At 36.0% G+C, this 25,449-nt stretch overlaps 1 protein-coding gene across 1 annotated transcript; it reads left to right on the top strand.

Moving 5' to 3' along the window:
• Positions 1-16,475: 16,475 nt before the first annotated feature.
• On the top strand, positions 16,476-17,944 carry LOC141600811 (uncharacterized). Its single transcript, XM_074421065.1, has 2 exons — positions 16,476-17,151; positions 17,382-17,944. The coding sequence occupies exons 1-2, from the start codon at positions 16,476-16,478 to the stop codon at positions 17,942-17,944; spliced, it is 1,239 nt and encodes a 412-aa protein (XP_074277166.1).
• The last annotated feature ends 7,505 nt before the right edge of the window (positions 17,945-25,449 follow it).

Here is a 25,449-nt window from a genome sequence, read left to right as displayed (position 1 = left end):
TTATGCAACTCAAAATGTTTATGTGGTTATCAAAGTTGGCTGGTGTGAGTGGTAAGGGTTCCCATCTTTCAAACAAGTGGTCAGGGTTCGATTCCTGACTCTTGCGAATGAAAAAGCCAAATTTGGGAGGGGTCAACCCATTAAATTACTTTTAGTACCCCGAAGGAGATTGCCCCAAATATCGGTAGATGATACTCCTGATCAACACCAAAAGAAATGTACGATTGATTTTGGATGTTCACTTTGCAACCGGCGTTCATCTTCTTTTGCCCTTTATGGGTTTAATGACCTGTGCTTTTTTAATCCCCTAATCATCGCACCTTCCACCAACAATTTTTACCATGACGACAACGTAACCAAACAAATCAAAACGACCAATTAACGCAAATAACTAATTGGCTCAATCTTTTACTCGCTGCTTTGAACGACTATCACGAATGACCATTCAAGGTAAACGAGCATTAGAACAAAGGTTTAGAAGCAAAAACACCAATAATATAAATCCCACCCCCAAACAACAAGTTTGGATACAATAAGGGTTAACTTTAAACAATCATAACTTGAGTTATAGACCTGATAATGAAGTAATTCCAACTAAAGGTGACGGTTTGTCCTCTTACGGTTATAACAGTTGGTCACACGCCCGAAACAGACAAGAAACGTGAGAGATATGGCCGTTTTACGAAAATGCGACAGTGTAGGAAAAGTTTAGACGTAGAACATCCACTTCCAGACCTATGTTTGGACGTGGACCATCCACGTCCAGACCTAGGGTTGGACGTGTATGATCTGGGCCTTTTTTTTTCTTAAAAAAATATATTGATTCGTTTTACGTCGATTAGTTACATTATCAATATTAGCAATTCTTCGTTTTGATTTTCTAAAAAAATCAACCAATTTTACGTTGATTAGTTTAATGTTGTTTCACTTAGTAATTTGTTGTTTTCATTCTAGAAAAAACGATTTATTTTATGTCGATTAGTATAACTTTTATCGATTCATGGATCTTATCTTAAAATTTTCAATTGTTTGTTATTCGATATTAGTTTTTAGTTTTGATTTGTCGACTCCATTGTTTTTCGATAGTTTGATTGAAATGTTTGGTTTGGAGGGGCAATTTGAGAAGTTTATGAAATGTTGTCAACAATTTTTAGTAATTTGTCGATGCTAAATGGCAATTGGGAACTTTAAGTTACTTTAAGAGAAGTTGGACCTAACATGTGGTTAATTATATGCTTGTTGGAAATATTTTACCTAAAAAAATATCTACAGAAATATTCTACCATGCGTCTACATGTGATATATCATTGAAGCACGAAAATTTCTCACCTTAAACCAAACAATATTATTGTAAGATTTGTTAGATTACCTCATGTTTTACTCATATTATTGTAAAATTCTTCTCATATATATCTTAAATACATTTCTTTAAAAAAAAAGATTTTACTTAATTATGCACGGTATATATAGTTTTTACTTAAAGTTAATATTTATTTCTTTCCATATTATGTAATCTGTAAATCAGTTTAATTTTTGGATCTAAGCATTTAACATTGGCATTACATAAAGATGTTTATTATAACACAACTCTTATTTGATTGTATTATAAATTTCATTAGTTAAGACTTATGCATTTAGTGAACGTAATGATATAATAACACTATCTTTTTAAAAACAAAGTCTTAGACAAAAAGTTATAAAAATCTTATAATAGTATTCATGGTAAAAGTATTGAACCTTTTCTTTTCTATCTCTTATAACGAAATATTAACTACGGAGTATAGTAGAATTTTTATTCAAAATAGAGTTAAATACCATTAGTTTAATTGCAAAATTTTCTAACAACCATATCTAAACCGTGCAGTTGCACGCGTTCTAAACCAGTACATTATATTAGCTACGCAATATGAGGCATGTTATTTATTACTTACATACCTTGACAGTATGCGGTAAGTATTTTGCCTTCCTAATGCTATGAAACTTTTTTATGCAATACGTTCTAAAAAATAACGTACACAACACAATAGCCAAAAAAAAATTCATAGTGGCGATGGCTGGTGCTTGGTGGTGGGTAGCTAGGAAAGGTGGTGGGTAGGTGGAGGAGGTGGTGGGGAATAAGAAATCGGAGCTTGGTGGGAGATGGTGATGGTCTGATGGAGGCCACATAGGAAAAAGCGTATTGCGTAAGTAGATAAACACTAAAGTGAATATATTACAAATATGAAGTGTTTAACAAGAGTTGTAAGTGAAAATCTGTAATACTATGGTTTTATGTGTCTTGAGGTACTCTATCGAGTGGGGCTTACTGTAATACTCCGTATTTATATGTCTTGGGGTACTCTATCGAGTAGCCCTTACTCTGTCGAGTAAGGGCAAGTTGCGAAATAAAATAGTTTCTGACCTGTTGGGTACTCGATCGAGTAGCTGGGGTACTCGATCGAGTAGGGGGGTACTCGATCGAGTACCTTGGGTACTCGATCGAGTGTCCGGTTTTACGGGGGAGTTTTCTCGGGTTTTGTTAATTACGCGATTAAGGTATTTAAACACTTTCGTCCTTGTTCTAAATCACTTTTCACAAAACCTAAAACCTGTTTAAGAGAGAAAGCAACTAGTCTTCTTCCTAATCGCGTTCTTGACAATTCCCGGAGTTCAGACGGTCGGTTTGCATCGTAGTTTGTGTCGTTGGATTCCTTGCGTCGAGGGTAAGCTTTTAATATAATTTATATACTGTTTTGTTAAGATTGATGAAACCCTAATTTGGGATTTGGGGGTTGTTATGAGCAGTATTTGAATGGTAGTCTCTATGTGTTATATGTTAGGAGGAGAATTCATAGAAGAGGCGTTTTGAGACAGCTGTAGATACCGTCTGCGTGTTGTGCTTTCCAGGTAGGATTTCCTACTCAGTATTAGTCCCATAATGGGATATTGGTGATGTGCTGTAGTTTGTTGATTGATATGATGATTGTAATTGTAATTGTGATTGTGATTGTGGTTGTGTTTGTGATGGTTCTCGAGATGCGTTCTCGGCTGAGTGGGGTCACTTGCGGGAGTGATCTCACGCCCTAGTTTCGCCCTTCGTGGAACCCGCCACGAAAGGGGATGTGCACATTAATGGACAGGGTTATCGCTCGTACGATGAGCGGGGCTTAGGTGGGAACGGCTGCGGTCCCCCATCGCGGCGGTCGGTCCAAAGGTGGACGGTCGATATTGAGATGATGGGAGTTGGTGTGTGTGTGTGTGTGTGTGATTCAAATTCTCTGTGTGTCTTGTTATGGTTATCTATATTGATTGTGTGATTAGTAATCGACCCGTTTAAATGTTTTAAAAACTGTGGTGATCCATTCGGGGTGGTGAGCGATTATTGAGCGGTATGAGATGATGCGTATGGGATAATCGGGAGGAGTCACCACGATGCGATTTTAGAAGTCTTCCATTTGATTGATAGTTTTATAGTCTGTTGATAGTAGATAGTTTTGGAGAACTTGTATCTCTTTATCAGTTTTGGTTTTTGGCATGTAACCACTTTAAACGTTAATTATTATTTAAATATGTTGTTTCTGTTTTGTCTATTTGATTATCATACCTCGGGCGACCGAGATGGTGGCGTCTTCATACCTGAGTGGTCCTGGTAAGGCACTCGGAGTATGGGGTGTTACAAATGGTATCGAGCGACGATCCCGAAACTCGTAACCAATGAACGTAATGAACATAGGGAGTCAATTAAAATGAATCCGGGGTAAAAGTTGTAGGAGCTAGTGCAAAGGCTTGGGAGACGTCCTAAAGTCGCGGGGTCGCCCTACAACTTTGAACCGGTCACAGGGGAAAGTGTTTGTCGAGTATATGTGTGCTTGGTTAACTTGTTAACAATGTGATGAAGTGTGTATTGTTGGATGTTGAAGGAGAAGCTAAGAATGTGAAAGAAAAGTAATATATGCGTAGATTTGATGTTGAAATAACATGTTGGATGTTTACAATGTGGCTTTAATATGATGAATTGATTGGAAAAGATGGGGTAGCAATTGCATGAGAATATGAATTTTGTGATTATGAATATGTTTAAGTGACGAAGTGTATTTGTAATGTATGAGAATATTTTGTGTTGCGAAAAGTTATAAAATTAAAACATGTGGGTAATATGTGATTGGTAAGTTGAATGATATATGTGCATCGAGTTATTTGTTGCTTAACTTTTGAAAATAGTAACATGTGGTTAGGGATACTGGTTTTGTGAGTATTGAGTTGTTTTGTTTACCATTGTTATCGTTTAAGTGTTTGAAAGAGAAAATCGAATAGTTATGTCGTCTAATTACAGCAAAGTTGTCTTTAAACTGTTATAACTTGAGATGCATAAATTATTTTAACGTGATTCCAATTGGAGGTGATAGCTTGTCCTTTTACGATTCTAACGATAGGTCACACGCCCAAATTGACCAAGAAATGAGTGAGTTATGACTGTTTTACGAAAACTGGACAGTGCTGAGAAATGCGTAGGTACTCGATCGAGTAGCCTTGGTACTCGATCGAGTAGTGGGGTACTCGATCGAGTACGTCAGTTACTCGATCGAGTGTCCCTGGCAATTTGTTTTACGTGCTTCTGATCTTCACCTACTCGATCGAGTAAGTCCCTTACTCGATCGAGTGTCCGGTACTCGATCTAGTGACCCCTATTTTGGGTCATATGCTTATCTTTTGACTTCGTTGCATATTATGTTTAATTCAAAGGCGTTGTTTTGCTTCTTTATGCATTGTTCTACATATATGTTGGTCTTGACGCGTAAGTTACCCAACTTTGTGGTGTAAAGAGTGACACCTATGATGAGTATGAGTTCGGTGGGGAGGACATGATTTATATGTGTTGGGATTGTTATGGCTTAATTAAGACATAGAGCATGTTTTCTGAGATGAAATGAGATGAGTGACATGATTGTATGTTGAGTAATGAAAATGTAAGTGAATGTGGGCAAGGCATGATGTAAGTTTAAGGAACGTGAGAATGAAAAGATTGAAAGAAAGGATGTGGATAATAGCAACCTGAGATGTATAATGAATTATGGAGGGAGATGGTTAGAAATAGTGTTGAGTAAGAATATATGTAATGAAAGGTCGTTTGGAAATAGTGGTATATAGCGAACTTAATGGAGGCATGTCGCGACGTAGATTTGCGGATAGTGAGTGAGATTGGGAGATTTGGTTCATTAAGAGGTGAAACTAATGTGTGACTTCCTTGGGCAATTAATGGTATGAAATAAATTTGGATTTCTAGAGAGGTACAAAGGAAATGCAATTGTTTGAACAGTGAACGTCGATTTTATGGATAAATTAGTGGCAAGGGTGAGTGATAGCATAATAAGAGGATACCTATGGTAAGGAAGAGGGAGATGATATCGATATAAAATAATGAGATGTGAGTTCTTGAACAATGAGAAGGTAACCGGAGCACTAGAGAGTTAGATAGAAATAATGAAGAGTTGAGTTAATAAGGGATTTTGTCAAGGGCAAAAGAAAAGAATGAGGGGAAATAAAACTAAGGAAATGTCCACCAAGGTCATGTGATATAAAAGTAAGGAATCGTCGAGATGTATGATACTATCATGAGGATTTGAGTTTACAGTTATATAGAAGTTCCAGAACAACATGATTAGTTTTGAGTTTTGAGGAATTAAGGAAAGCAAGAAGTTGGTAGAATACCTGCATGATATGAGATTTTGGTGGAGAGTTAGATGACAATACAAATAAGACAGTATTGGGAATAATGTTGAGGTAATTTTGTTGATGGGTTTGTTGTTCGTTGTTTGGGATGTTAACCAAAGATAGGAAAGAAATCGTGATGTTTAGAGATGAGTGAAAAGGGTTCAATGTCCGGATAGTGGTAGTTTTATGGTTTTTGACTAATGGTTAAGAATGACGGTATGTTAGAGAGATGGTAATTCTAAAGAGGCTGATTTTGTAGAGACTGAATTGATAAGTATGGTTGTGAGGAGGTATAAGACATAGTCTTGGGAGGCGGTTTCTCATAGTGAGTGTTAGCTATATGGTTATGTATGGCAGAAGGTGTTGGGCATGCGAATGGAAGAATGTGATGAGGGGCATGCGAGTTAAGCTCGGGTGACAGGTAACCTTGGTTGAGTGGTAACTTACGTGATCAGGATTGATTGGTTGGATGTGATTATGGGTCTATGTTATATATAAATGTTTGTGTGAGGTTCTGACCTCACAAGAAGTGGTATGGTGTGATAATTATAAAGTTGTTATATGATTGTTTTGTAATTTATGTTGGGTACGGTATACTAATTGAATGATATCCAAAAGGGTAATAATTTGATTAATTTAACATGGCTAGTTATAATTTTGTGTGTATTAATAACACGCGTGTATTCCGTGAAATGGTAGAGATGATGTTCATGAGATGCTTATCTGTTTATCCATATCATATGTTGCGTGGTGAATTAATAAGTGGATTTGAGTAAGTTTTTCTTGTCTGAAAAGTTATGCTGAGTCAGTGTTTATGGGAATTGTATGCAGTTGTGATGTCTATCGGTGTATGTGGTTGTGATGCCTCGGGTGGTGATCCGGGCACAGTACATAGTGTTGTGATGCGGGTATTTTCGCACTATGGTGTGGTCATTGGTGGCGATGTTGTGATGCCGTCACCGGTTGTGGTGGAGTAGGCGGGATGATTATGATTCGAGTTTCAAAAGTACATACCAGTTATACATAGATTGTTGCTTTGTTTGATGTTGCCCCTGCGAGTTTCGGTTTGTGCGAGATAGACAGTTGTCTTGCTTATTGATGTTTTCTTTACCGGGTTAAGTTAAGAATGAGGTAGAGTATGATATGAAATAGAGTTGAAAATGTTTTCGTTGTTGTCATGGTATAGTGATGTTCTATTGATGGGACACGGTTGTGAGAGGTTGTTCTGATAATTTTGATCCTGTTCTAGTTAAGGTTTCAGAGAGACATGGTAATGGCAAGTGAGTCGTAGAACATGTGTGGTAATGATCCGAAAGATGCGGGTGGTTCATAATCCTTTATTGAAGACAAAGAGTGCGGATGTTGGGGAATTAGTGCCATGTTGAGTTATGTATGAGTTTTGCGGTAATGGAAGAAAGAACTTGAGGATCCAGTGTGAGTGTACGTAACAAGTGTGGATCGTGAGTTATACTTTTGGCAATGAGAGTTTTATATAGTTTATATAGAGAGGTATGTCGTGTTGCGGTAATGTGGAAGAGTTGAAGTTTTGGGTTAAGCTAAAGATTTTGAGGTATAAGTTAGGTGGTTTGATGAGTGAATTAAAGTATGAGAATTGTTTAAGTAAGAGAGCCTTAGATATATGCATGGTGAGTGTTTGGTTTATAAACGGTTGTCTTGCACATGTGGTGGTAAAGAGGGTAATGAGATGTATCTAGGATTTAGTATTAGTGAGTTACGAGGACGTAACATTTATCTTAAGAGGAGTAGGATGTGATAAAAGAGATTTTAATGGGTGTGCATATGGTAATATATTTGGAAGTTTGAGTCTTGATGTCGAATAAAAGGTTGATTCGTGTTGTGGTTAATTTTGTTAAAGGTCATGACCGGACTGGTAGTAGTTCGATGTTTAGGAGTGTGAGAATATTTGGATAGTGTTGACAGTTGGATGATGATGGTTATGAGTTCGATAGTCTTGGCAGTTGAACGAGGATGTTTATGAGTGTGAGTAAACTTCGAGGACGAAGTTCCTTTTAAGGGTGGTAGAATGTAACATTCCGTTTGATGTCTAGGAGTGTCTTGATTTTGGATTTGATAGTGGATGATATTATGGAGCTAGTAGTGTTAGTGGATGGTGGTTGGTTATGTATGAAGTTGGTGTCGTGAGGGATATATATGTGGTGGATACGATATCGTGAGCCATGTTAAGGAAGTAAACATAGTTGGTGGAGTGGGTGTTAAGAGTTCATGTTTTATGTTTGGTCGAGTTTTTGAGTTCTTAGCTAAGTTGTTGTGTCTTGGTCGAGTCAGTATGGTTGTTTTTATGTATGGGTTGAACTTCGGGGACGAAGTTCCTTTTAAGGAGGGAAGACTGTAATACTCCGTATTTATATGTCTTGGGGTACTCTATCGAGTAGCCCTTACTCTGTCGAGTAAGGGCAAGTTGCGAAATAAAATAGTTTCTGACCTGTTGGGTACTCGATCGAGTAGGGGGGTACTCGATCGAGTACTCGATCGAGTACCTTGGGTACTCGATCGAGTGTCCTATTTACGGGGAGTTTTCTCGGGTTTTGTTAATTACGCGATTAAGGTATTTAAACACTTTCGTCCTTGTTCTAAATCACTTTTCACAAAACCTAAAACCTGTTTAAGAGAGAAAGCAACTAGTCTTCTTCCTAATCGCGTTCTTGACAATTCCCGGAGTTCAGACGGTCGGTTTGCATCGTAGTTTGTGTCGTTGGATTCCTTGCGTCGAGGGTAAGCTTTTAATATAATTTATATACTGTTTTGTTAAGATTGATGAAACCCTAATTTGGGATTTGGGGGTTGTTATGAGCAGTATTTGAATGGTAGTCTCTATGTGTTATATGTTAGGAGGAGAATTCATAGAAGAGGCGTTTTGAGACAGCTGTAGATACCGTCTGCGTGTTGTGCTTTCCGGGTAGGATTTCCTACTCGCATTAGTCCCATAATGGGATATTGGTGATGTCTTTGTAGTTTGTTGATTGATATGATGATTGTAATTGTAATTGTGATTGTGATTGTGGTTGTGTTTGTGATGGTTCTCGAGATGCGTTCTCGGCTGAGTGGGGTCACTTGCGGGAGTGATCTCACGCCCTAGTTTCGCCCTTCGTGGAACCCGCCACGAAAGGGGATGTGCACATTAATGGACGGGGTTATCGCTCGTACGATGAGCGGGGCTTAGGTGGGAACGGCTGCGGTCCCCACATCGGCGGGCTGGTCCAAAGTGGACGGTCGATATTGAGATGATGGGAGTTGGTGTGTGTGTGTGTGTGTGTGATTCAAATTGTCTGTGTGTCTTGTTATGGTTATCTATATTGATTGTGTGATTAGTACTGACCCCGTTTAAATGTTTTAAAAACTGTGGTGATCCATTCGGGGGTGGTGAGCAGTTATTGAGCAGGTATGAGATGATGCGTATGGGATAATCGGGAGGAGTCACCACGATGCGATTTAGAAGTCTTCCGCCGTGATTGATAGTTTTATAGTCTGTTGATAGTAGATAGTTTTGGAGAACTTGTATCTCTTTATCAGTTTTGGTTTTTGGCATGTAACCACTTTAAACGTTAATTATTATTTAAATATGTTGTTTCTGTTTTGTCTATTTGATTATCATACCTCGGGCGACCGAGATGGTGGCGTCTTCATACCTGAGTGGTCCTGGTAAGGCACTCGGAGTATGGGGGTGTTACACTTACTCTGTCGAGTAAGTTTGATTTTATACAAAACAGTAGTCTGCCTGTAGGGCACTCGATCGAGTAAGTTTGGCACTCAATCGAGTAAAGGTCACTCGATCGAGTAAGTGACTTACTCGATCGAGTAAGTCGGGTTACGGGTGATTTGCGACGGGTTTGTTAATAATGCGGATTAATATATATACTTCCGTCATATTTTCACAAAACACTTTTACAAAACCTAAATCATAGTCAAGAGAAGTTTACAAGTTACGTTGAATCATTCCTTCGCATTATTAGCAAATCTCGGAGCTAGAGGTGTCGGTTTTCATTGTTCTTTATACCGTTGTGATCCTTGCGTCGTGGGTAAGTTCTACATATGATTTTCTCATCGTTTTGTTGAGTATGGTTAAACCCTAATTTTGGGATTTGGGGGTTTTTGTGATTATGTGGTTGCGGTAGTGATAATATGTATGTATGTATAGGAGGAGAGTTCGTTGAGGAGAGATTTTGAAACAGCTGCTTGATCGTCTGATTTCGTGTTGCTTTCCAGGTAGGGTTTTACCTACTCAGTATTAGTTACAAGATATGTGTGGTGGTTGTGTTGCGATTATTGATTAAGTATATTGTTGGTTGATCTTGACGGTTGTTGGTTTATATTGTTGATTATTGTTGTATAACTGTCTGTGATATTCGGGGTGCGTCCCTGGCTGAGTGGAGTCACTTGCGGGAGTGACTTCACGCCCTTGGTTCGCCCTCTGTGGAACCCACCACAGGAGGGGAAGTGCACATTAAGGAAACTTGGTTTATCGCTCAGTGGTTGTTGAGCGGGGATTTGGTGAGGTATGGCTGCGGTCCCCCACTGGCGGTGTGGAGTACTTGTTGCGATGGGTACTCTGGCAGGACTACACACTCTAGTGTGTAGTCAGTTGTGTGGAGATTGGTTATGGAAACTGGAGGATTGTTGTGTTGATTGAGCTGCGTTGGTATTTGTTTCGTTGTGACTTGTATTGTGTAATTAGTACTGACCCCGTTGTTTGTTTTGAAAAATTGTGGTGATCCATTAGGAAATGGTGAGCAGTTAATGAGCAGGTTTGATAGGATGCATATGGGATAGCTGAGATGAGTCATCACGTGGCAGTTAGAAGAGTCTTCCGCTGTGTCAGACGATGTCTTATAGTTGTGACAGTTTCACTAGTAGACATTTTTGGGAATGTTATATTCCAGTTTGACAGTTTTGGTTTTAACATGTAATCACTTTAAACCGTATTTGCTTTTAAGTTTGTTTCGTTATTGTCTTATGATTATCATTGCCTCAGGTAACCGAGATGGTGACGTTTCCATACCTTAAGTGGTCCTGATAAGACATTTGGAATATGGGGCGTCACAAAATCAAATATGTAGTATTGTAGTGAAGTTTTAACTATGTGACCATATATGTTATTTATATTTGGAATAAATATATATTTATTTGAGTTAAGTAATTATCGACTCAGATATAAATGTGTATAACTATTGCATTGCCACGTAATTGGTTTGTTTGGCAAGACATTTAGATAACTTATTTGACCAAAATTTCAAACCAATTTATTTTTATATTACGTGTTTGGTAAATAAGTTACAGTATTTAAGTAGATAAAATAGCTGAAATAAAATGCTACTTTGAAATATTATAAGTTTATTTGGCCAAAACGTCTTATTTTACATAATAATGTACAATTACTTATTTCCTAAGACCATCCCCAAGCAAAGGTCGCGCTAACTAGGTCGCGACCCGATTTTACTTTTAATCACACCTTATTAACCTTGACTCATTTTCACCCTCCCAAGCAGAAGGTCGCAACCTAGGTCATCAACCCAATCATTATCCACTTTACAACATTCTCAATCATTTTTTTTTTATTTTTTAATTGTTCTACCAATCAAATTTGGACATATAGGAGGTCACAAAAGTGGTCAATTTGTTCAAGTATGGTCACAAATTGACCTTTGGTCACAAATTAACAACTTTGGTCACCAATTAAGTACCATAATTAGCTCATTAACCATGACCAAACAAGGTCATGACCAAGCAATTAACCTTGCTTGGGGATGGTCTAAGAGCTTTCCTTTTCTTCTACTCCATGTCGTTTTCATGTTATCGGATAGCGTGATGGAATGTTGGTGAGATCGGGTATTTGAAAGAACAATATAAACACCACTCCATAAATTTCTATAGTTTGTTCGTATAATATCTAATGATGTGGGATTGTGTTTGTGGGTACTAAAGTAGTAAAGTGGGTAGCGATGCCAAAATTAGGGTGAGGGATACACACATTACAAGTAATAGTTTTTAAATTACTTAGTCTTGTTTCAGATGGATTATTTTATTTTAAAATAATAAGACGTAATTTTATAATCATTTTACAGCAAATATGACTATTATTATAGTTATATTTAACTATAAAATGATTACATATATAATAGAAAAATATTTGTCTTTCAGATCATGCAGACTCTTCACTCAAAAGAATTCACAAAATAGAATATTTTAATAAATTGCAAGCAGTGTAAGACTGCATCTCTGAAAGACACAAGAATTTTTCTATATAATATACCCATTTGAAACTTCAGACAAAAACTGTCCATCTAAAAGAAGAATTTGCGTTTCTTAATAGAGTAATATTTCCTCCATTCAACTTCACCCTACCTATTTTCATTTTCTACACTATTCACAAGTGCACATTAAATCTCGATTTTCTCTCAATACATATGTGAAAATATATTTATGTGGGATCTTGTTTGATTCGTTTTTGCGAGTACATTAAAAATATCTAATTTTTATAATTTTTACAAATACGTAGTTAATGATATTTACCGTGTAAAACACGTGTTCGCAAATTTTGGTTGAATGATGACTACGATTCTTGGGCGCCAACTTGTTTGGTACCTGGGTTGGCCTCTTGACAATTGACATACACTAATATCTGTGGGGCCCACGGCTGTTATGTGTCCATATGTGGCTTGCGCAATACTCCGTATTAAACTTAATAAAAATCTTTTTTAATCCCCTACTACTAAGAGAATAAAAATTCTCTTAGTTTTTCCGCCTAAAGAAACTTCTTAATTTGGCCTATTTTTCTGGATACTACTAACACAACAAGATTTGATGGATTGTAAATTGTGGACCTTATACGTAACCCACTTTTTCTATCAAAGCAAAAGTTATTAATAGCCCATAATTTTGGACTCTACATATTATATTAGGAAAAATTACAAATAACCACCTTGTATTTGCGTATTTTTACAAATTACCACCACGTATTTGCGTTTTGACAAATAACCCCCAAACTTCAATGTATATTCTCCAATCACCACCATATTTTTATCCCGAACATCGTTTTTCTTATTTCCCGTCTTGTTAAGTGACGACTTAGATGAAATACCCAAATTACCCTCCAATACTCAATACAACCACACTAATTACCCCATACACATTTCATTTTCACCAATTCAATTCAATAACCCTAAATCCCCAAATTCATATCATTAATCCCCATTTTCTTTCATCGTCATTTCCTCACGTTGTTAATGTTGCACTCACTTCCAGTCTTTCACACTCCAAACCTTTTCTTTGAACATTCTCCATGTCCTTTCTTTGAGTGAAGGAAGTAAGGAACCATAAAACTAACAAGAGGAGATCCTCTCCATTTCCTTTCTCTCCATTTCCTCTCACAATCTCCTTGAATAATAATTTCCTCTTTCACCCTCATTTTCCTTTATTTTTATGCGTAAATTTAGAACCGCTAGATGTTGTCAATATACGATCCGAGCCATTAATAGGTACTTGCCTCTCCATTTCTTTTGAGGAAATGGAGAGAAAATGGGCTCAAAACTAACATGTCATTTAAAAATCTCACCTTTAATAATCAGTTCAAACCCATTTCATAGTTTTTTTGTTTTTCTCCCTTTAATTCTCATATAAAAATTTCATTTTTATAATTAATTTAAACCTATTTCATAGTTTTGTATGTCCTCCCTTCAAATTTTATTCAAAAATTTCACCTTTATAATTAATTGAAACCCATTTTACAATTTATGTTTTGAAGAACAGCCAATTTCTTAAAATGTTCACAAATTCTTGGATCTAAGTATCCAAACTCAATTTAACAAACTTTGTTGAAAGTTCGAAACTTTTAGAACAAAATAAAATGAGGGTATTGAGTGAATCATGGTGTTTTTGCAATGGTGGTGGAAAAATCAGAAGGACCGAAAGCTTTAATATTTTCCAAAAAAAAGTAGTGGAACTAAGAGAGCTTTCATCTTCATTACCCTATTATCTTCAACATCGATATTGAAAGGATTGCATTCATTTGATGGATTGCGGACTGGTGGTTGAAGGAGGAATTTGGGAATTTAGTGTTTTTAAATTGGGAAAAATGAAATGTATATGGGGTAATTAGTGTGGTTGTAACTGGTAATTTGTATTGAGTATTGGAGGGTAATTTGGGTATTTCACCTAAATCGTCATTTAACGAGACGGGAAATAAGAAAAACGATGTTCGGGATAAAAATACGGTGGTGATTGGGGAATATACATTGAAGTTTGGGGGTTATTTGTAAAAACGCAAATACGTGGTGGTAATTTGTAAAAATACGCAAATACGTGGTGGTTATTTGTAATTTTTCCATTATATTATAAGTTAGATGAGTGAACTTGATTTCGTATAAATTTAAATTTATATTATATTTATATGTTACCTCTTTTGTAAGAAATCATCATTATTTATTATGTAAATTTTTGTCTTAGTAATATGGATTATTTTTTGAAGGATGTAAAAACACTTATGTATTTTCTATTAGAAATTAAAAAGTAAAAACATTATTTTAATAATTCGTAAATTGTCTTTTTCGACGCGAGAAATAGTTTTTACTGCTTTTCGTTTAAAGGTCAATACGCTTTTTAATAAAATTATACAACTAACTTAATAATTGTACTATTAATGTCATAAATTAGTTGCATGTAACGGTATAAAATTATTGTGTTATTTTTAATAGTAAAAAAATAACTTAACTTAAAATGTCTTTTTATGGTAGTAAACTTTTTTTTCAACCTCTTATTAATATTATATTTAGTAGATTATAACATTAAATTAAAAGTATACTTCATTTATGCAAATAATTTAATTGATAATATCTCTTTATAAAATAAATCTAAAAAGTACCGTGCTATAGCACGGGAACTACACTAGTTCTTATTTAAAACGGTATTATCGGTTTTAAGCTAAAAACGTATCAAGTAACATACTCCGTACTATTTATGCATATATAAGACGGTATTATCCGTCTTAATATTGTAGAGGTACAATGGTTTGAGGCTATATCTTATAGACTTCGAGTCTGTCACCCTCTGAAAATGGTGGTTAACCTGGTCTCCGTGGTTTGCAGACTATCACGTATACTCAGAGGTTACTCAATGCGCACCAAAAATAGCGGCCGCGTGTTCCCTCGTCATCCAAAAAAAATAGATATATATTGATTTTCCCTATATATTTTTATATACACAAGTGGTATGTACTTGATACGTCTTAAGATTAAAACGGATATGACTCTTTTAAGAAAGACTTACTAATTAAACTTGTATTAGCTTCTTATCGTGATCAGTTTCAAATTTAAGATAAATACTAGGTTTGGTGCCCGGCTTCGCCCGCGCTACCTCTATTACCGTTAAACTTTATTTTCAATGAAATGAACTATGTTGGAGTTTGTCTAACTCACACGTTTACTATTTGTAATATATTTTCCTACGACATATCTTGTAATTATGATGAAATGTAAAATTTATTTTCAAATTATGAGACACGTTCACTACCACGCTATTAATATTATTACTTTCACGACATTTTTTCTTAATATCATTGTGTTCACTACTCCCGTGGTTACTATTGTTTCTTTTACTAATTTCTCTATTTTTTTTCTGTTAAATTCATTATTCCAATAATTTTATCCAGCCTATATTTAAATAAATAAAATATTTCCTTGAGTCGATTGGTAATTTAATTGTTCATACTTTTTCTCATTGATACCACTGTTCCTTTCATTACATTCGTAGTTACTTCCACTACTCCCACTATCATTATTATAACTGTCACTACTCCCACATTAATACTGTTAATTTTATTAATCTCGTTGCTGCTACTATTACTTTTACTACATTTAATTTAATGTATAATTCTATGATGATACTAATTAATTCCATAAGCGGGGCATGTTAATTTTAAGGAAAATCACTATATTCTTGTATTTTCTGAATTTAATTACTTTAATTTAATGTAATTTCCATAAATATTCTTCGTCAAGGTATCTTTATATTATACTTTTAACCAAAACTATATACTCCCTCCAATCCTCTATTTTCTTCCTCTTCTTTGTTTGCACAAGGATTAAGGAGGGAGTATAATATTGTATAAAGTACTTCTTGTGGGCCTTGGTGAGTGGAGAAAGGGTAGTATAATTAGGAGTTGTAAAGCAAATCAATAAAGGTGATTAAGCATAATTGTTCCCTCCAAAAATTTGTACACCATTAATAATAGTCAAACTTTGGACTTCCCTCCAAAATTCAGTTCACTGACTTCCGTCCAAAATACAGCAGCGTTAACATTATTTTTACAGACCCGGGTTATTGAATAACCAATAAACATAGAGACATGCCTCTATTTAAAATAAAAATACATTCGATAATTAATTAAAGTACATAATTAAGTCTAAAGTTACAGATTTTAAGCAGTTACTTGTACATTAAAGAAGGAAATTTGAAGATTAGTGTGGATAAGAGGACTTCAGAATTTTGGTTGGGCACCTCCTTTATTTTCAGCCAAGTTGGTGTCCTTCAACTAAACCAAAGTGTCAAAGTCAAGTTACATCAATGCAAATGGAGCCAAATTTTCAGACATTTCATTTTGGAGCCAAATTTTCACACATTTCATTTTGGAGCCAAAATAATTTCAAACATTCTGCAAAGTTCATTGTCGTATAAATGCAAAGTTCATTTACTAACATAGAGACAAACAAACACTTTCTTACCTTTTCCAAAACAAAAAATAAATTTCATAAATGAAGACAAAAAATCTAAACAACAATGAAAGATCAAGAATAACTCAGCTTTTATTAGAACAAAGTAATGAAGGAAAACCCAAGTATGGTGCAATGTCAGCTGTGGCTAAACAATTTGGGGTATGTAGGAAGACCATAACCGACATTTGGAATACAACAAAGAAGCAACACACATCAGGGCAAGCTATTAATGTGAAGAGCAAACTGAAAGGAAGATCAATGGTAACAAGGCACAAGTTTGACAATGATAAGCTAGAGAGTATTGACTTGAGTAAGAGGACAACACAACAAGAACTTTCTGAAGGTTTGGGTGTAAGTCAATCAACTGTTTGTAGATGGGTGGCAACAGATCTCATAGACTCACATACTAATGCAGTCAAGCCAGGTTTGACAGAAAACAATAAACTTGCTAGATTAATGTATTGTCTTTCACATTTACAATATGATAAAAACACCAAACGCTTTGTTTTTAAAGATCAGAGTAATGTCATTCATATGGATGAAAAATGGTTTTTTATTACCAAACCTAGTCAAAGATTTTATGTAGGGAAAAAAGAAAAAAGACCACATAGAACTGTCCAATCAAAAAGATTCATTCAAAAAGTTATGTTCATGTGTGCTGTTGCTAGACCCAAATATGGTCCCAACAAAGAAGTAATTTCTGATGGAAAGATGGGTATATGGCCATTTGTGATGGAAGTGCCAGCCAAAAGAAAATCAAAAAATAGATGTGTGGGAACTATAGAAACAAAGAGCATAGACTCAATCACAAAGGCAGTTACAAGAGATATGTTAATCAACAAAGTGTTGCCATCAATAAAAGCAAACCGGCCATCAAATTACAAAGAAACACATTCTCGATACAACAAGATAATGCTAGACCCCATATAACCAATAAGGATGCAGATTTCAGAAGGGCTGCAACAGAAGATGGGTGGAAGATTGAATTAACTCATCAACCACCAAATTCACCAGATTTAAATGTACTAGACCTGGGGTTTTTTAGAGCCATTCAATCTCTTCAACAAAAGAAAAAGTCCAGAATATTGAAGGACCTTGTTGACAATACCATGAAAGCATATGAAGAATTAGAAGTCATTAAGCTTAACTATGTTTTCATCACTTTGCAGGCATGCATGTTAGACATAATGAAACGTAAAGGTTGTAATGATTATCCTGTGCCTCATATGCACAAGTCAAAACTAGCAGCAGCTGGTTTACTACCTGAGTATCTAAACGCTGACATAGAACTGGTGAAGGAGTGTGTAAGATATGTCCAAAATGTTGGTGATGCTAGTTCTATAAGTGAATTAGTAGAGGCACTTAGTACTATGGATAACAATTCAGAAGTAACAGAGCAAGGTAGTTGCAGTAATAACCCAACAACTGACAGTGAAACTGTTGGTAACATTACGCAATCGATGTCTTTATTGTCCGATCCTGACGAATGCGGAAGATCTTTTTATTGACATGTGTGCAGGTACTTCAAACCAAGAATAAAGAAGTAGATGCAGCAGAGATGCAGCAGAGAACAACATTTTGGTAACATGTATGCTGACAGTGTAACTTTTTGAAGCTAAATGAAATGTACAGAAGTAGATGCAGCAGAGAACAACATTTTGGTAACGTGTGTGCTGACAGTGTAACTTTTTGAAGCTAAATGAAATGTACAGAAGTAGATGCAGCAGAGATGCAGCAGAGAACAACATTTTGAAAAAGACAGAAGCAAATGATGCAGCAACAAATCAATCCAGAGAACAACATTTTGAAGAAGACAGAATCAAATGATGCAGCATAAACTCAATCCAGATAACAATATTTTGAACAAGACAATTGTTTTCATTTTGAACTTTGCACAATTGTTTTAAGTTATTTGGAACAACTAGGTGAATGAAATGTAACTCAGCATCATTGCATTTGTAGTAAGACTTCGACTTCTTAGTGTTTAATTGAAGACTCTCAAATAACACAGTCCATGCATAGCCTCATTATTCATCACAATTACTTGTGGTGGCGTAATGCAAGGAGTGTATTGGCAGTGTAATGCCCTCAAACCAGATCATTGGGCATTACTTTTAAGTAAAGGAGAAAAAAAACCCATTTGCAGGCAACATATTCATCACTAGTCCATAAACAAAAAAAAAAAATGAATAGAGTAACAGGGTAAAAAAGATAGACCTCCCTATCCTTCTCGTCCTTTATCTGCTCAGACATGCAAGTTTCTGGGACCCATTCATCAAGTTCACCCAACGAATCAGGGATAATATCAACTGAATCAGGGACAGGTACAGAGTAATCAGACCCAACATCACAAGAGTCACGCCTCATCTCTTCATCACCATTATTTCTCTTCACCCCGTCGCCATCTTCAAGTAGCAGGCCAAACATAGGGAAATAGGTTGCAAGTTCAGTCAAAAACCATCGTTCATGCTCTGGTGTTTCACGCCTAGCAACCATCCTCTTCGCCCTTTTCTCGGAATCCACCCTTATAAACTCCGCCATCTCCTCCCTAGCCTTCTCTTCATCAACTCTCTTCTCCCCTTCACCATCACGAACAACATCATCGTAGTTTTCACTACAATCACCCGCAACAACCACACCATCATCATCTCTTTTCCCCCCTTCACAATCACGCATATCATTTATCTGCCCCTCTTCAGAATCTTCAAGAACACCATCAAAATCAACAATAGAGTTGTTGAACAGACAAGGCCCATCTTCAAGATCTGATTAATAACAACCCAGATCTGGAGTAAAATTGTGAGAATATTCAAATTTATCGCGATTTAGGAAAAACGACATCGACATGCAAATTGATTGGTAGATTTGAGACAAGGAAAGCTTAGATCAGAGGTGAGTATTGTTTAGAATAGAGAAAAAGGGAGAAGTTTAGAGTAAATGAGAGAGGTTTAGTGAGAGAATGAGGATATGAAAATGGCGGAAGAGAGAGAACATTCTAGGGTTTTCTAGGTGAGACGGGTAAATAAGGCGGGAGGGATTAGGGTTAAGTAAGGGTTAATTGGGTTGGGCTGGAATGTTAATAAGGGTTAGTGTTAATTGAGTGGGTTTAGTTGTTGGGTTAGTATTTGGGTTAGTAGTATAAGTAGTGGCATAAAATGTAAATCTGAAAATATAACAAGGACAATATGGTAATTGTATAGGTGGAAAAAGTTGCCAAATAAGGAAATAGGGAAGAAAACCTGAATAACCGAATAAGGAAATAGGGAAGAGAATGACGAATTGGAGGGAGTAATATTTACATTGAGGTCCCTTTATCAGGTCCATCACACAGTGCTATCGATTTAAAACTATATAGTATAATTAATTTGTATAGATTTCTTTAATTTCATTGGAGACCCTTGGTTTCTGGAATTAATATATAGTATTGATTGATTGATTGATTGATGATCATGGGAGATTAATTTTAGCATTATTGATATTGCCCTCTTTGTTATTAGTCCATTTATTTGGATACCTCTACTTACCATTAAATTTTTTTTTTCAGTAAATAAAATTACATAAAGCTGCATAACCCATAAATTTATCATTAATATATTTTTTTAGGACATATCCTAAAATTACGATGAAATAAATTTTGAGACAAATTCACTATTCCCGCTATTAATATTTTACTCTTATTAATGAAACAATAGTAATAACATTTCACTACTTGCCCGTAATCATTGTTACTTTCATTACTCCCGCCGTAATTATTGTTACTATCACTATTGCTGCATTAATATTGATAATTTCACTACTCCCGCCGTAATTATTGTTACTATCACTATTGCTGCATTAATATTGATAATTTCACTACTCCCGCCGTAATTATTGTTACTTTCACTATTGCCGCATTAATATTGATTATTTCACTACTCCCGTTGTTGTTTCTACCACTTTCACTAATCTCGCTGATAATATTATTACTTTTACTATTCCAATGAGTAATTACTATCATATAACTATATCCAATGTTACTACAATTCTTTTCTTTACTGACGAAATTACCTTTAATACTTTTTTTTTGGGGGGGGGGGGGGGGGGAAGGTTAAGTATATTAATCATCAAGAGGACAAAAGAATTATGCAGTTTTACAAGCTGACTTATAAGGATGTACAAAAGAATAGGCAAACAAAAGGATTATACAAACACACTAAAGAAGCTGATACCAAGCTCTATCCATGGCCAGTAAAGCACTATCATTCAGCTTCAGGAAACGAGCTTTGACATCAGCAAGTATGTGCTTGACAATCATCTTAGGACTTCTCACAACCTGCTCCTTCCAAGCCTCATTGCGAACTCTCCACAACCAGTAAAGTAAAGAAAAATGACAAGATCCAACATACTTCCTTTGCAATTTAGTAACTCTTCCAGAGGAATATCAAGTCACCAAATCACCTTTAATACTGAGGCATACAATTTTAAGAAGATTATATATTTATATAAATATATTACATATATGCATTAAATCAAATCGAAAGAATTATGCAATATTATATATTATGGAATCTAACTTGAATTATTTATAACCTACTTATTATATTTTTGTATGTTAAATAATTAACATGTCTATACATCTAATAAACTATAAATTTTAATAAAATTGCATAGATTTTAAATTTAATATATAATTTTATGATGATAATAATTAATACCATAAGTGTGCATATTTATACTAATTAATTATTTTATTTTAAGTAAATTGACCATCTTCTAGTCTTGTATAAATATTTAGGAAAATTACCAAGCATCTTCTTTCTTTTAGTCTCTTTTAAACTGACCATCTTAATTAATTATTTTATTTTAAGGAAATTGATCATCTTAATTAATTATTTTATTTTAAGGAAATTGACCATGTTTTAGTCTCTTGCAAATGTTTAGGAAAATTATCAAGCTTCTATATAACTTAATTTTATCCCAAACTGTGTAATATTTGCATTGAGATCCTTTAATCGGGTCCATCACAAAGTGCTATTGATTTAAAACTATATAATATAATTAATTTGTATAATTTTCTTTAATTATATTGAAGTCCCTTGATTTATGGATTTAATATATAGTATTGATTGATGATCATGGGAGATTAATTTTAGCATTATTGATATTGCCCTCTTTGTTTTTTTGGGAAAAGTATAAGTTTATCATTAAAGTCTAAATATTACAATATTAAGGCATAGTGATGACTAACTTCCTTAGTTACAACATATATCCTTCACCCAATTTCGAAATCTCACATTCTTACTCTTAAAATTGTAATATTGCAATCTGAGTTTTACATCTCGCTGAACCTGTACTATTAGAACTTCAGGCCTTAACACAATCTGATCAACACGGCTTTTGTTCCTGCAAATCCAGACATGATAAATCAAAGAAGCCAAAATGACACCAAGGACCTTCTTCTGACATAGTGAACGAACTCTCAGATCAATCCACCATTGAACGCAATCTCGTGTAGGAATAATGACCTTGCACCATTCAGACACCAGTGTATAACATCTTGCAGAATAAACACACTGAAAAAACAGATGAGAGTGATTCTCAGAATCCACCCCACACAAAAAACAAAGATTGGATTGAATAATCTGCATCCGCATTATCCTGTCTTGGGTAAGTAACCTGTGATGTGCCATTAACCAGCCAATGAAGCCATGCTTAGGCATAACCCATTTACTTGACACCCAAGGGAACCAACTGACATCATCAGAAGGTGGCAATAAGCACTGATATCCCATCATAATAGTGTAATGTTGATTCTGCTGTCTCCATACAGAATCATAAAACAAGCCTCTCATCTCTTTCTTAGTCTGACAAATCTTGCGCCATGCCCAACTGGAGGAAACTGATGGTATATAGTTTTTCCAGCATTGATCTTTTATATAGACAGCATGCACCCACTTGACCCATAAATGGTCTTCTTTTTGCACAATCCACCAAACATATTGAGCTATAGCTGCCATGTTCCACAATATCAAGTTCTTGAATCCAAGTCCACCCTTCCTCTTAGGCTGGCATATTCTCTCCCAGGCCACAAGGAGGGAATTGGCTTTAGCCTCTCTACCATACCACAGAAAGTCTCTGCAAATGCTTTTAATTTTCCTCAGTACTGTTTTTGGAAGGATAAAGATCCGTGCCTAATAATTATGGAGGGTACTATAAACAGCCTTAATCAACACAGTTCTGCCAGCATAGGATAAATGTCTAGCCCCCATTCCTCTGATCCTGGTAACCACATTCTCCACCAAACAGTTACAGTCCATAACTGATAGCCTCTTAGGTGAGACATTCACACCCAAATATTTGAAAGAAACTCCCCCTCTCTTCATATCAGTGGCCCTCTCCACTTCACTAATCAAACCCTCAAACATACCATTGCAACAGAAGTTTGATTTATCCTTGTTCATGATGAGTCCAGAGGTTTTGGAAAAGAAATGGAAGGCATTCAACATTAACTCAATAGACTCTCTTTCACCTTTACAGAAAAGTATCAAATCATCAGCAAACCATAGATGTGAGATACCAATCCTCTTACACAAAGGGTGAAATTTAAAATGGCTATGCTTCTGGACTAACACCAACAGCCTACTCAAGTACTCTAAGCATAAAGTAAATAGGACAGAAGATAGAGGATATCCTTGTCTCAATCCCCTCTTACCCTTAAAAAACCCAAATACTTCACTATTAAGAGCGATAGAATAAGATGGGGTGGTCACTGTGGACATGGGCCACATGCCGGTCTACGGGCGCGATGCCGCCTACCGGTCCGTAGTCACGGGCCACCTGCACGCCAAGCCAATCTGTGGACATGCAGCGGTTTAGAAAGCCACGCTCGGCGGCGTAAGAATGCTTTCGACCAGATCACTTTAGATCGGTCGATTTCGTCTCGGTAAAGGTCTCGAAACGATGCAGAGATATTCGGAGTCGCCACCAAGCATTTATGGGATGCTTGGAACCCGTTCGAATCCTCTTTATACCTAGGTCAACCAAGGCAAAAAGCGGTGTTTGACATAGGTACTAAAGATAAGGACTCGTCCCCCTTTTAGCATTCTATGCCTAAAATGATTCTCGTGCGCCCTGGATAAGGCCATCCACTATCCAAAGGTTCTGAGTAAGGGGTAAGGGTACGTATTGGGAAGCCCTTTAATCGGACACCCAATTCCGCCCGCATTAGCGGCCTCTACTGATCGATCGTGGTTGTTTAAGTGCAGAAATTGATAAAACGGTGTAAATGCATGAATGCACATCCAAAAGTTTAACCTAACACGTGAGAGCTTTCTAAGTCGGTTTGTTAATCCAAATATCAAGTAATTGATGTCGAGTTGGATTTAGATTGATTTGCATGTGAAAACGGAAATTAAACATCCATTTACCAAATTCGGATTATGATGCTTAACACGACATCTGCTTTTGCGTAATCTCCCGATCCTTTATTGAAAAAGGGTGTCAAATGACAAAGTGTAAAAACATAAACTTGTCAATCTGATCCGTCATGTATTCGGGTTAACCGTAATCGGGATCGTCCTAGACAAGTGTTAAAAACGAGGCAGAACAGCGCCAGGCAGCCCCTTTAGGGCGCGAGCCTATTGGCGAGGGAAGGGGCTCTGCCCTGGTTTTGAAATGTAGAAAACAGACGGCCTCTTGGGGCGCGAGCCATGAGCCGACCCAAGGGGGTGTCTCCTGGTTTTTGAAAAGGTTGTTTAAAACCGTATTTGTGATTAAATAATTTGCAAGTATTGTTGCATGACTCGGAATAATTACTATTATGTTAGTAATATTCGTTGTCGGATTTGCATGTTTGAAAAGCATAATTTACAAATAAAAATGTAAAATGTGTAGAAGGAAAATGTTTGATTTGAACTAATTATGTTAAGTTCAATTATTTGTAATTAGTCAAGTTTGTCATCGTACTCGGATTAAACCAACATGGTATAAATAACCAATGATGATTATGAATTATGACTAATATGTTTGCAAATGTAAACAAATGAGAAAAATGGTAAATAAAAGAAAAGGGTGTTAAAATACCCATTAAAATGTAGTTAACCAATAATATCATCGAGTCACGGAATAAACCGTCATGGTATAAAGAACCAAGGATGATTTTTGTAATGGTCAAAATATGTTTAACATAAAAATGCATTAAAATGGTAAATAAAAGAAAAGAATTTCTTTTATAATGTAATTAACCAATTAATATCACCGAGTCACGGATTAAACCGTCATGGTATATGGAACCAAGGGTGATTATGATTTATAGTTAAAAAGGTTTGTCATAAAAATGATTTGAAACATTTGAAATGGTAAAAACCGCTTACAAATAAGAAATGAAATAAGAGGAAAGACGAGAACAAACACGCTTGAGTCTGACCCGAAAACCCACAAGAGGCGCGAGCCAATTTGTATAACAAAGGGCTTCTGTCTCGGGCCAAAACTCGGTTTTGGCTCGTCTAACCTATATTTGAATCGTGTTATGCATTCTTCATGCTTATAAACTCATAAAAACAGTAGAGACATGAAATAAATGAGTTATTTACACCCTCAAACTTACGTGTATTGATGTTTGCAAGGTAGACGACTTTAGAGACGGTTTTCTCGTTGTGACTACTCGCGATCAAAGAAGTTTAAAAGAGTGCCTTAAAAAAGGAGCTGTTTTGAAAATGAGTTGAAAATATGTTAATTAAAACATGTTGATTGATGAATTGAGTTGGTCAAATGGGTCGGTTGAATGAACGGCGGCGGTACCAAACAAAATGTGTAAGGCTTGTGTTTACGATCGGTAGGTCGTAAACACGTGTCGATTTTGTGACTTAGGAAGTCAGGTCTAGAAGTTTAAGGGAGAAGGAAGGGGCGGACTCTCGCGTGAAGATTGTAGTGTGTGATGGTGGGTATTTATAGAGAAATGTGGGGAGGTAGGTCGGTTGAGTTTGCTTAGAGGCTAAGAAGACACCCCATTGAGGCGCGAGCTACCTAGTGATGG

Source organism: Silene latifolia, chromosome 9 (genome assembly GCF_048544455.1).
Source record: "Silene latifolia isolate original U9 population chromosome 9, ASM4854445v1, whole genome shotgun sequence".
NCBI lineage: Eukaryota > Viridiplantae > Streptophyta > Magnoliopsida > Caryophyllales > Caryophyllaceae > Silene > Silene latifolia.
Note: the sequence above shows the minus strand (reverse complement) of the source record. Positions and strands in the feature narration are given on the sequence as shown.

Coding starts and splice junctions, on each gene's coding strand:
- LOC141600811 (XM_074421065.1), top strand. CDS start 16,476: ATGAAGACAAAAAATCTAAACAACAATGAAAGATCAAGAATAACTCAG. Junction 17,152..17,381: donor AATTTCTGATGGAAAGATGG/GTATATGGCCAT, acceptor ATAAGGATGCAG/ATTTCAGAAGGGCTGCAACA.